The sequence below is a fragment of the Montipora foliosa genome, chromosome 13 (genome assembly GCF_036669935.1).
Source record: "Montipora foliosa isolate CH-2021 chromosome 13, ASM3666993v2, whole genome shotgun sequence".
Classification (NCBI taxonomy): domain Eukaryota; kingdom Metazoa; phylum Cnidaria; class Anthozoa; order Scleractinia; family Acroporidae; genus Montipora; species Montipora foliosa.
The window spans coordinates 31635457-31648946 of record NC_090881.1 but is presented as its reverse complement, the minus strand read 5'-3'; the positions used below and the strand labels follow the sequence as shown (position 1 = coordinate 31648946).

The 13490-nt window shown below is 41.0% G+C and overlaps 1 protein-coding gene across 4 annotated transcripts in view; it reads right to left on the bottom strand.

Moving 5' to 3' along the window:
• Window positions 1-1659: 1659 nt before the first annotated feature.
• The window catches only part of LOC137983780 (protein turtle homolog B-like), a 19790-nt gene continuing 7959 nt past the window's right edge, over window positions 1660-13490 (bottom strand). For 3 of the 4 annotated variants that reach the window (XM_068830960.1, XM_068830959.1, XM_068830958.1), the window contains 8 exons: window positions 12289-12576; window positions 11684-11956; window positions 10814-11080; window positions 10390-10710; window positions 8800-9099; window positions 8551-8685; window positions 8340-8388; window positions 1660-4115 (listed from right to left, as the gene is read on the bottom strand). In XM_068830960.1, coding sequence (XP_068687061.1) covers window positions 2009-4115; window positions 8340-8388; window positions 8551-8685; window positions 8800-9099; window positions 10390-10710; window positions 10814-11080; window positions 11684-11956; window positions 12289-12576 — 3740 coding nt within the window. In that variant the 3' untranslated portion in view covers window positions 1660-2008. Of the gene's footprint in view, window positions 4116-8339; window positions 8389-8550; window positions 8686-8799; window positions 9100-10389; window positions 10711-10813; window positions 11081-11683; window positions 11957-12288; window positions 12577-13175 lie in introns of all 4 variants that reach the window. The other variant, XM_068830961.1, reaches the window with a different exon arrangement.

The following is a 13490-nucleotide window of genomic DNA, read 5'->3' as shown; positions in this document are numbered from 1 at the left end:
GTTCAGCGAAGACGCTTGCTGGATCACAAGTATTACTTAGGTCGCTGAATTCACCAAGGACACTTACGGAAGTAAAAATAGCTTTATTTCTTTTTTCTTTCAACCTGAAATTATTGCCTTTTGTTCTCTTATAACCAAATCACCCTATAATAACTTGTTGAAGACCAGTGTCACTTATTTTGTGTCTCTTTGGTCTCACTTTTCCCTCAAGTAATTCAGCTAAGAAAACGTACTCCTTTAAAAATTTAGACACATTGTACATATTAAAATTCTCAAGTTAAACGCACAAATGACTTTCTCTATGTTATAAAACTAGTTTATATGTTTTAATAGCCTCTTTAATTTAAATAGGAAGGTCGCAAAAAGTTAGGTTTCATCATTAACGTATTTGTTGCTTTGTTTGAATAATGTTTTCAAAAACATGTACAACGGTCAACATTGAAGCATTTGCTATCACTCAAGCACAAAAAGATATAGTTATACAATGCATGAAAATTACTACATCGCTACCAAAAAGAAGGCGCTGTCGTGTAATTTTGTCTTATAAATATTTATGACCCGCATTTAACGTAAATGTTAAATTAACTAACAATTTATCAAATTTCATGAAGGCAACAGTATTTATACTATTCAAAATTACTACATCTCTATCAACAAAAAGGCGCTATCAGATGATCTTTTTATTTCAGCATCGCTTTTGTTTTTTCTTTTATCATGTTATTATTCTCTCTCCCCGCGAGAAAAAAACTCGGCCACGAAAAGATACGCTTCCCTTCTGAGCTTCCACCAACGTTAATAAAGAATATAGAAACGACTTACAAAAAGAATACCCTTTCATGTGAATCCGCATTGGTGCGCTTAACCAAATAGGACTACATTTTCCCTACCAGAGGTTTTTTGCCCCGCGAAGAAACAAAATAGCAGCTGAGCAACGGAGCGAAAACCAACGTGAAAAGACACTCAAAACGAATGCACCGGGTACAATTTTTAAAGGTAACCTGAAGAGTAATGCATAAATAGAACAATAACAAGGGGAGTGGAAAAGAAAGATCGAAGGCCTGAAAACGCTCGCTCCTCCAGAAAATAAAACCTATCAAACAGTAAACAGCAAAACATAATAAATATATCTTGTTATTTTCGTTTTCCATACACCCAGTATGTGGAAAAGGACAATGCTAAAACCCGGAATCCGGAATCCGGAATCATAGGTCATTGTTTTACCAATACAGAGAGTAAAAACTATCCTAAACATTCATAAAAGCTAACCTTAGGCCTAAAAACGTTTGTTTAGGCCTAATTAGGCTTAAGGTTAGCTTTTATGAATGTTTAGGATAGTTTTTACTCTCTGTATTGGTAAAACAATGACCTATGATTCCGGATTCCGGATTCCGGGTTTTAGGGTTTCCCTGTGGAAAACGAAGACCTTCCAAACAACAGGAATGACGTGTTTTGCTATTAACTGCTTGATTATTTTTCTTTCCTAGCGGAGTCTGAGTTTCCGAGTTTTTGGTCTCCGGCATTCGTTATTTCTCGGCGAGATAGAAAAACAAGTATTTCCAAAAATACCACAATATTATGAGGAAAGATGCCCTCATAACGAAATTCCTGCCACATTTTTTTATAGAACTTAACGCCGAAAAAAGCGTTTAATTTTTATTATATATATATATACTCGCAATGTAAGAAATTAAGGCGGAAAAGGGCAAAATAGGAGAGGTTCCTTTCTGAGAGCGTTCGTGGTATTATGGCCTCTTCTATATTTGAACAGATTTGTGAAAACCGTCAGCAAAATGTCGATACAAGAACTGAAGGTGTCTGGTCTACATTTAGAGATGTAATGCTAATTTGCACAACTATTAATTGTGTGGCCCCTTTTACTGTTGTGGTATTTTTCGGAAATACCTATGTTACGTTCTTTTTCACGTAGATGATCCGAGATGGTAATTAGTTACTAGTCCAACAGAAAAATGGTGCGAAGCATAAATTTAACACAAATATTTACACTTAATCAAAGGTCCCATGATCTATAGATCTGGCTTCCGGGTCTGGCTTTGACATCCTGAAGACTCTTGTTCGTCTTGTACTCTGCCATCAACTTCGTACAACGCTGGTCTTTCTCCTCGTCACTGTATAAATCTAATTTATACTTTGTTGGCGACATTCTTGGTGCATATTTTAGTAGCTCGGAGTTTGTAAGTTTTTCCATTTCCTTTAAGCTTTCTCTACTTGAATCACTCCCGTCTAAATTTACTCCCATTTCCTGTTGCAGTGCCATTATTTCTTCAAACACTTTTGGGTTGTATGATGATCCCTCAGTCTCTAGATCATCCACTTCGCTCGATGACGGATCTAACTGGTACGGTTCGTCCGATCGTCTTCCTCTCCCACTCAATCGCATTTGTGCATGAGCTTTTGAATAATCCTCCGGCCGCAAACGATCGGGATTGTCGTAGCTATCCCGCGAGGACGCATAACCGCTCGAAGTGCGGTCGGTTGAAGTTCGATCGCTCGAAACTGATGAACGAGCCGAAACTGCAAGATGCACCGGTCGAAGAGTGGAATTGGAAAAACTCTCCCGAGGAGAGGCATATCCACTCGAGGCACGATCGAGGGATGTTCGAGAACTTAATCGAGATCGGACCCCTCGAGGTGAGTCGATACTATTTGTTTCGCTGGAGGATACTGGAACCGAGCCAATCCCACTGGATGCATTTGAGGATGAGCGCGATACACGATTTTTTTCCTGGAAGAACGGATCGCAGACTTTCAGCTGTTCCATAGTGTCAACTCGTTCCATGGGATTTAAGTTCAAGTCTGTGACTGAAGGAGGCTTTTTATCCTTATAAACAGGTGGAGAGTATTTTCGTGATCGATCTCGACTCCGTTGCCCTCCACGTTCATCTGATGAAGACTCTGACTCTATTGACTTCAATTTTGTAACCGCCCGAGGCACGGCCGAAGCAACAGCATTATTTGTTGCCTCACTCGGCTTCCTGTCGTAACGTTTTCGGGCAATCTCTCTGTCACTCTCCGTTTCTGAAAGCGATGCTAAGGAAATTGCAGGAGAGACGGTGTTTTCCGAGTCTGTATCGACTGCATTCGAATTGCGATGTGAGTCGTAAGGTTTACCGAGAAGTGGTTCTTTCCATTCTTTCCGCTGATCAGTAAAGGAACGCCTCAATGTGTCTGATTTATCGAGATGAAGGTATGAGGAAGATTCTGTAGCGGGAACTGTTCTTTCTTCCCCAAGCTTCAGAGTTGGATAGTTAGAATAATCATCCGACTCCTCCTCTGCGTCGCACGTGCAACGCACCTTCGGATCCGAATCCTGCTCCGAAATGGGCCGTAGCTTGCCTTCGTACAACGAATGAGGCCGATGCCGCCTCGTCCGCCCTCGTCTCGATGAGTCCCCCGAGTCGGAATCGGATCCTTTACCATCGCTGTTGTTATTTGTATCCTGTCGTTTGCTGAAAACCGCTGGAGTCGACCAATGGTGCGGCTGTCTACGTCCCAAGGTTCCGTTACCTCGAGGGGTATCCCGTTCTCGCGGACTTTCCTCCTTTATAGGCGTGAAGCGTGGGTTTTGAAAATATCCACTGGTTGCTTTTCCCTCCGGAAGGCTCATATTCGAACCAAATCTAGGTACGGCCTTGCATCCTACTTGTTCACGCGAAACCTTTCTACCGTTGATTTCAGTGGGTGACCTGTGAATCGAGTCCTTCGACCCGATGTCAGCTTTGCAAAACTGATCGAAAGAATCCCGTACCTCACGGGATGCGGGCTTAGAGAGCGTACAGTCGTACCAAGCAGACTGTCCATCGCGAGTTTCAAAATCGCCAAAGAAACGAACTTTCTCAGAATCTACTGAAGAAACTTCCGGTGAGTGAGAAGGTGATGTGCTGTTTAGCAGGTTACTATAACGCAACATATCTCCGCCGTAGCGTCCGTCATGACCCGTTAACATAAAGTCTTCTTCTTTTCTCATCTTCGCGTACTTGTTGTATGGATCATTGGTGTCGCTGATATCCGGAACAAATCGTACAGATTCGGGTCGCAGTTTGATCTCGGCATCAAGAAAATCCTCTTCTGATTCTTCTGGTTCCGTTGCCTCAGAGCTTAAAAGCAAATAAGACTATTGTTAATGCCCGAAAGGCGACAAACATGTAATTTCTACAAACAATTACGCTATAATGTTATTCAAATCGTACAAAAAAATGTTCATGTCTGGAATGTATTAATTGACTCAACAATGCCAGAAAGCAATAACAGCATAAGTTGGGTTAGGAGTTCATGTATGACCTCATGACAATCGCGCTACATGCGCGCGCAGCACTCTTTTTTAATACACTTGCAAAACAAGAACGTAAGATTTTGACTACAACATAAACACGCAACAGTGAATCCTTCGCCTGCAGAGCGGCCATTTTTTGGGAGGCGCACGCTTGTTGTCGTAACGGGCCGCCACTTTGAAAGCACACAGCCGGTACTGGATTGGAACGCGGGGCGGGGGAAGGGGAGGAGAGGAGATTAAAAACCTCCCCTTCCCCTTCCCCTTCCCTCAATACCATTTCATACTGTCCTCTTCTCACCCGACTGAGTGCAATTTTTTTTTACTCGCCTCAGGTCTCTATTGGTCTCGCTATCCAAGACGTTTACCTAATACCTGCTTTGCAGGCGGGTGAATCCTTTATTCTTATCTTCACGTCAAAAACCGCTCGTACCAATCCAGTTACGACGACGTCGGCATTAAGAACGCCACAAATAATAGGTCTGCACGCCCCGTATGTGCGTTTTACAATTTTATACATTTCTATGTCGTCCTCGCCCTTACAACGACGTGAGAAACTGATGATAATGTTCTCTCTTAATTAATATCCGCAGCGTTCTCACCAATTTTATTTTCGGAATGTTGATACACACTTTCCATGCCGGGCGACTTGGATTACTGGGGTAATCGCAAAATTAGTAGAACCAGGAGCTCATTAAGAGGAGCCCCTATCTCCCATACTTGGCCTCGGAGTCAACCCTTTCCCGAGTAGATTTATTTATAGAACACCTCCCTTGGGAGATTCAGCACGCTCACTGTTGTAAAAGCCAATCAAAACAGAGCTATCTCAACGTCAAGGGAATTGTGATACGTTTTTGAGACGCGGACGGCAACCGGAAGTGAGCTGTTTTTCCTTTTAATTTGTTTACACACAATCACATTTAAATTGCTAAGATCTTTTCCCCATTAGAGATGATTAGTATAAAAATCTGGGAGACACCACTGCGCTGGCAAGCGAAAATTTCTCTTCCGGTTGCCGTCCGCCTCTCAAAAACACGCGTGTTTACGCTCCCTATTGTTTCTGCTCATTTAACTAATTGTTTTGTAGTGTTCGTCTTCTTCGCTCAAACTCCCTAACATTTGGTTTGATCTCATTGATTTAAGTATAAAGGCCATGCCAGTTGGTGACATATCGACATAGCTATGAGACATCATTTGGATAAGCCATATCAGTTAATTTTATCCTAATGAAAACAAACAAAAAAATTCACAAAATTCTAAGTACGTGACATCAAGTCACGGAATTGTATTGCAAGTTTTCCTCTGTACCACTGCCTAGGCAACGATGTCCTTTTTTTTTCCAAATATTGACGATAAAATTCAGACAAGCTATTGAAGACAAAAATTAGTACCACGATTATAAAAATTGCGCCCCTAAATGTTATTCCCTTTTTAAACTACCCTGGAGTTCAGAGTGAAGAACTCTCTTTGGGGATTTTGTCATCACCGATTGTTTGCTGATGTTTGGTGGTATCAGCCGCCAAGCAAAAATCCACGAAACACAGCGATCAGAAAACGAAACATAAGAAATGTACGCAGAACTGCTATCGCTAGTTTGCCATAATGACTTTCTTTCACATGACACTTAAAATGTCAGTAACTTGGAACATGGAGCGAATATACTTTGCTGCGGAGGTACTAAACACACTCCTCGGCAAAAAACGAGTTATTACATGGAAATATCCCCATTCCAAAAACCAGTTGATTACAAACCGGCCTTATTGCCTCCTGGGGTCTGGTAATAAAGAAATAATCAACAGAATCAAGAATTTCGCGAGGATATGCGAAATGGTAATAAACAAATGCAAGCAGAACTTGCTTCCTCATTTAGAATTACAACTATCTTGTTATGCGATATAGTAAATTAGATCACTGAATTTGGAGAAGCTCCAGAAACCCCAAATGTTAAATTCTATCGTTGTGTGATGACGTTTCACTTACTTTTCATCGAAATTCGAGCAAAATATTAAAAAAAAAACCGACGGAAGTAAGAGCAGCGATTGGGGAGAGCCAGACACTTTAAAAATCCATAAGCTATACTGCCACATTGGAAACAGTATCACAACTACTGTGCATCGATTAAATAAACTTAGACTTGATTATCACATCATTATCTTAAATCGCCGAAAAAAACATTTGGCATGGAAAATTTTTTCAAGACACGAATAACATCGATACAAACCTCCACCACATCCCCATTTTGATCTCCTCACCGTGGTGTTAGACTGAAACCAATCAACCGTTGAAATTTGATCTCCGATATCTTTCACTTTCAGAATGTATACATCACGTTTGACATTTGGTAATCACTGGATCGATTTAATGATTTCTAAATGGTTCTCCTTTTTTTTTTTTTTTTTAAAAAAAAACCTTATATCATGAAGCCGAACTACTCTACACTTTAGAGACCACTCTCAACTACTGATCTGTCGAAATAAAAGAATGGCTAACGAAGTTTATATTTAGAGCAATTCCGGCAATTTCTCCGAAGCACCTGTCAACACTTATGAAGGCTAGCGATCGACGTATAATGTTTCAAGCCGAATCAGCATAAATTATAGGACTCAAATTTTAAATAAGCAACAATCTAAAACTACTTTTAAAACCAGCTAAGTTGAAAATTAAAGGCAAGAAAAAAAAAAAAACAGAAATTATGACAAGGCATTCCTTAATTTACTTATGATCTGTAATCATTATTGCTTGGCTGCCTGTGGCTTCATTGGGAAGAACATTTATTATAAGCCTGGCTTGGGATGAAAGGAGATACACTTTAGCGTGCTGTCTGGCACAACAACTCTAAAATACGAAACAGCCTTATTTCAACTAAAAATACACAGAGTAAATGAGACCAGAATGGGTAGTACGTAACTAAGAATATGGAGGATGTGGAATTTTCTTTCGAAGATAATTAACGATAGAAATGAATAATGATAAATAAGAAATTTATTTACGGTTGCACTTAAAAAGTGCTATATTTTAAAGATGGGCATATGAAACCTTGTTTTCATTTAAACATTATCATTTTCCTCTCCCTTATCTATTCTGCGATGTTGTTGAGTTAGCGGATGGTTATATGGAGGTAGAAAATCCCTGTACAACGATGATTTTTGAGGGCAGAACAAAATTACGCTTAGTTTACTTGCAGAAATTTGGGTCTGCAATTGGCAAGGTTTCTGAACTCACGGCCGCCGCCATTCTTGATTTCTTTTTCCTAGTTTGAGGACTTCCGCCAACCATTTTCAAGTTAAGTCAGCAGTGCACAAAACATATGCCACTGATGAAAAATGCCCGTCACACAGCATGTGCCAGCTGATGTTTTCCCGCGTTTACCTCTCTATATGCATGTATTTACCAAGCGTTCTGATTGGTTCAATTCGTTGCCCGAGTGTGTTTTGATTGGCCAAACTAGAAACGTTGGTTCTGGCCTTATGCACAACCTTTTCTGTGTGCAAGGACGTGAATAAAACGGTCTAAACAATAGGGGAATCTTTCTTTACATCTTTTTTGCGCTATTAGCATTGGGCCATCGTTTTCCAATATAGCAGCCAAAAAAACAGTACTGAATGTTGACAGTGCATTGCATAATGAGCTCTCTCCGAAACTTTGAGGGCAATTTACCAGATAAATCTCTGATTGATGACGCTTTGAAAATTCAAAATGTTACAAAGAATGTAAGGGATGATTAGCGATTTTGCCACGCAAGATTATATCCGTTTTTAATGGGTAATAACTGGCCCTTTATCATGTAGCCTGTCCAGACCCCGCTCGATTTCTTTTGCTCGTTCTCTTTCCCTCGCCTCCACTATCTGAGAGCTAGAACAGGCTATCTTTGTCAAAGCTATAACGCTTACAAATGGAGATCTAACAAAGTTTAACGACTTCTTTTACGTTTTTAAGAGAATTTGTAGATGGCATGATGCATTTTGTCAGCAAACTCGCATGTTAATGAGATAACCTGTAAACAATGACATCAGCAAAGATTCGCCTGTAGCAGCGCAAGAAATCAACTTACCCAGAGAAAACTAACTGAACTTTCTTGCTCCCGGAATTGATGGTTAATTCTGAAATAAAGGGCAATAAAACGGATTTAAAGGTGACGATGTAACACAGTAAAAACACCTCAATTCGCAGAACTGATGCAATTGAAAAGTTTTAGGACTGGATTGTTCAGCTTTTTAAAAAAAATCCTCCCAAGTTCTTCCAAATCAACGAATGTGACTTACTGTCTCTTTTCTTCTTGCGAAAGCAGCAGAAATAAATCAAGACTATCAACAAAACACCAAATATGGTTCCTAGTACTCCACCGACGATTGGAATTATGTCACTGCCGTCCGAGTGTGTGCTGAAAACCGGAGAAGCTGGTAAAAAAGGGAAAAAAAGACCACCAGACTTAGAGAAAAAATTAATCTCTAAATTTCCCATTGAGGTATGTGATTTACAGACCAAACGTACAAGATGCCTTAGTCACTCACCGATTTCGTATCTCATGGTCACATAAGCGGCATTGCTGAGTTCATTGGCGCCATAGGAAAACACTCGGAAGTCATACGACTTGTCCGCTTCGGCCCTTTCCGCTGAGAACAAGTAGATCCTGCGTTCCGCTGGTACAGCGTCATTTGCCGGAAACCATGTTGAAGAGTGATTCCCTTCTCTGTATTCCACAATAAATTTTTCTACAGGGGGTCGACCGGGAACATCCGTGTATTTCCATGAGACGTAGTAACCATCCTTTGTGATATTCACGATAACGTTTTCTGGGGCTAAGGGAAAATCTGTAGAAAAAACAAGAATAAAATAATCTATTTATTAGGGATCTTTTGAGCAGTCAGATTTGTTTCATAATAAGGATTAGTGATGAAAGTTGCAGTTGAGAGTCCCCAAAAATGATGGCCCGCAAAAATTTAGGAAAGAAAGAAGAAAAGTGGCTTTAGATTCAACCAAAGAAGGATCAGCTCTGGCAATGAAATCAAACAGTATGCGCTTAGTAAGGCACAATGCAGTATCTTCAACCATAGTTTATTCATGGAGATGAACCTCGACAAAGCTGTTTGTTTCATGTTTGGTCTGTATTTTTGGCCTCGAAGGTGCACAAAACACACCTTTTTTCGAGAAGATAACCAATCAAATCTCTCGATTAAACTAAGTGCAACTAATTTGCGAACCCATGTAAAGCGAAAACAAAAGATTGTGAACTTTCACGGTTAATTCAACATCGATTGTGACAACATTGTTCTTGCTTTTGAAGGTTTCAATGTTTCATAACCAGTCCCTCGATAAACTATGCTTGAAATGCTGATCTACGTTTACGAAGTCTAGGAAATCGTAAGAACGTGTCAAGAACGTGCTCGTACATTTCGTGATTTATGGACAGGGGTGATGTTTTGAGTTTCCTCAATTTTGGAAACTTTCAAACCATCGCAACTGACCATAAAGCCGCGGCTACATGAGCAATTTTTTGCTCGCGCCGGCGATGCACGGATTTTTTCAAATTTTGTCGCGTCGCCAGCGCGAGATGAAAATCGCAAGTGTACCCACCCTTGCACTGGCGATACGATAGCTGAAAAAATCGCAAGAAAAAAGTCGCCAGAGTTGAAACTTTCGGAACAAAATCGCAGAGATAGTTGCCTGTGTAGCCACCCTGCAACTTTTTGCCCGCGCTTGCGACGCGACTAAAGAACATTGAGCCAATGAAATTAAAGGAGGGATGTTTGTTTATAGTGCCCAGGTCTCTTGAAGTATACGATTCGCGCGGCGTTCAATTTGTCGCCACAATTTGTCCCAAGTGTAGCCACCCTGGCGCGCAGGCGACGTGACAAAATTTGAAAAAAAATCGCTCTCTTAGCCGCCGCTTAAATCACAAAAGAAACGAACACTTTCATACAATTTTTTATTTATCAGATAATCCACAAAATTACTCTATCGCTGTGTTTGCAAAGCAACTTCCGTGTTGCATTCGGTAACCTCTATTGCACTCTCTAACCTTTATATGCATTTCTCATTAACCAAACAGAAACGCGATATTCTGTAGAGTTTATAACAAACATTAAATAATACCGTATTACCTGATTTCTCAGGGTCGCGGTTTACTTCTGTCTTAAATGCTTTTGCTTCCACCATATCGCTAAAATATCCAGCTCCTTCCCGGTTGATTCCTCTGATGCTGAATAAATAGGGCTGCCTTGTCTGGAGGTCTGGAATCCTGTATGACGTCACACTCGCTGAGAGATAAGGCGACTGCAACCAATCGTAGTCGTTATCTGAAGAAAGGCGATACCAGACTTCCATCTGTTGAGGATAGCCTCCATCGTACCCAGGCCGCCATCTTAACACTGCCGTGGAACCGTTGAAGAGTACGCTAATTATACTGGGCTTGCTTGGAGTAGCTGAAAGAAATGGGCAACATCTTGATTCAGGTATTGCGCAATGATCAGGCAAAAGCTAACGTGTACTTTGCTACGGGATGTCCCTCAAAAAGATTCCACTTACATATAACAGCTAGAGTCGTTGAGTGGCTCGCTTTTCCATCATCGGAGCTTGCGACACATGTATAAACACCATAGTCACCCTTCTGTATTCCTTTAATGGTTAACTTTCCGCTTTTTGCAATTGCACGGCCTGCTGGAAGAGGCACACCCTCACGTTCCCACGACATTGTAACTGGAGACTCTGAGAGGGCTTCGCAAAGTAATGTTACATCATCATTCACTCTTAAAGTCATTATGCTCGGTGGAGCAACAATAAACCTCGGAACATCTAAGAAAAAAAAGCACAAGAATTTACTCAAAATATAATACAAAAGGGAAAGAACAACACTCCGCTAAACCGATGTCCCAAAACGGCGCCGCCAGATGTGAGCACAAAACAGAAATTGTCTTTTCTTTGAAGAAGGGAAACGACAACTAGAAGAAGAGATTTGTCTGGGATTGCGCGATAATGAGATGCACCTTCTGTATTATAATGATCCATAATGAGCCCTACCAAATGTCCCCTGACCCGTGTAATCAGCTTAACATTCCCTTGCCACCAGAGAAGCCGAGGTTCGACTCTACGACCTCTACTGGTCAGGTAAACATAAGCTTTTGAGATCATCCTTACTTAGGACATGTCAAATCTTTACACCACTTGTGTAGAGGGTGTTTAGAATAGAACAGGGACAGTTCGTGATGCATCTCATTAAAAGCATTTCTGGATTAAGTGTGCGTGTGCGTGTGCGCGTGCGTGTGCGTGTGCCCAAGTGAGAGGATTACCTCCTCCACGAGACAGCTTTCGGGGCGCGTTCTAGAGTTTTGATCAAAATCAGGGATTGATTTGTGTACATACTGACTCCGAAAAGGCAATGAATTCTAAAGAGCCTACCCTTCAAAACGAGTCTTGTGATCTCGGTAATTCCTGCACCAACTTTATTATACGGTGTACAAGCGTACTCTCCGGCGTCTGTCCGCCGCACGTCTTGAATCAACAAAGAGCCTTTTTCGAGCACGGCGAACCTTGCTGATCGCACGTCTTCACCGTGCCTTGTCCAGTTTGTGAATTCTGTGGCCGGATTCGCGACAGAAACGCAAGGTAAACGGGCATCGGAGCCCTCTGCAACTGCCAACACTGCTGGCATGTTCTGAATCTCAGGAGCATCTAAAATAGATTTGAAAGCAGTGAAATAGTAAGCAGGTCTTTTCTTCCATTTCCTTAACTCTTCCTATTTGCATTCTTTTCATTTTTCTGTTCCAAGGAGGCAAAAACCAACAGTGGAACCAAACAGTAACCACGTCCGACAGAAGATGTTTGTGGCGTGAAAATTTTTCTCCATACTTTTACTAGTTTACAATGGTTGGGTTGAGATTAACAGCTTATTATACAGTACAACTTTTGAAATGCGCGAACGAGGTGATAGGGTGATAGCTGAAGTGCTCATGAGGATAAAGTTGGAAGACCAGCGATAGAAAACAAAAATTGATACAACTTACATTGTACATCCAAAAAGGTTTTGGCTCCAGCATAAGAAACCAGGCCGTTTGAGTCGACCGTTTTAGCGGTGCACTGGTACACACCATTGTCTGTTCGGCGCGTGGACTTGATAAATAATGCCCCGGATGCTATGATTGTTGTCCGATCACTGGTTGTAACGTCACTGCCATCTTTCGTCCAATCGTAAATGACTTTTTCAGTGGGTAAGTCTCTATCTGTTTGGCAATCTAACACTGCAGGATATTTCTCTACCACTGTTTTCCGACGAGATGGCAATCCAGCTTTGCCTAAAAACAAAAGAAAACACATAATAAAGGCAAGTTGCGAAAGGCTTGCGCAGACACAGGCTACCCAACGTCGTAAGGCTCATAGTTTAACTATAACTGAAGTATGTGCCGCTAGAGTCAGGTCTTGCTAGTGACAAGACATTGAGCGAGTTTTGAGAGAAAAAAGATTTTAAAAACCGAGAAGAGATACAAATCAACCCTTCTCCAAACTGGTTGATATTTTGGTCAATCCGCTCTTCAAGGTAAATGTTTCTAAAAATAGACGTATTATTCCAAAATTACACTTGCGTATACCGAGGCAACGACAAAAGTATTCAGTTCACGAGGAAACATCAACAATCCCCGTTGATTCTGTTGGATTTTCACCTCTCAATCAAACTCGAGCAAAATATAGCAGAAGTAACTGGCTACACTATGCGAAAGTTTAATGCTTGCTTTCGCTGAAAGTGGAAACTCGTGAAAAGATGATTTAAAAATCATACATTGGACCAGGAGCTCATCGACAGATCTTATCACTTGATAAAAAAAGTTAAGAACTCAACAAAACACTAAGGTAGAGAGAATGACAATTTGCCTAGAAAGAGGATCTCAGCTGTTACCTTGCGACGACGCCCCCAGAATTAGGAGAATCACAAGTAACCACGAAGTTTGTTTCCTTCCAACTAATGTTAACCACATTCTAAACAAAGTCGCTGACGTTTCTCTACAGCAGAGTCACACTTCGAATGTGACGTGCAGAGAAGTATCACACTGATTGAAAATCCAAAACGAACGCAAAAGCGAAATACAAAACTCTCATCAAGTAGCAATTGTAATAGTCTTTGTCTAGTGTGTCAATGACAAATACATTCTTAAAAGAGTGTTCCTAATCTGTCTCGACACGGACCAATCAACTCATTGAGGATATCCTTTCA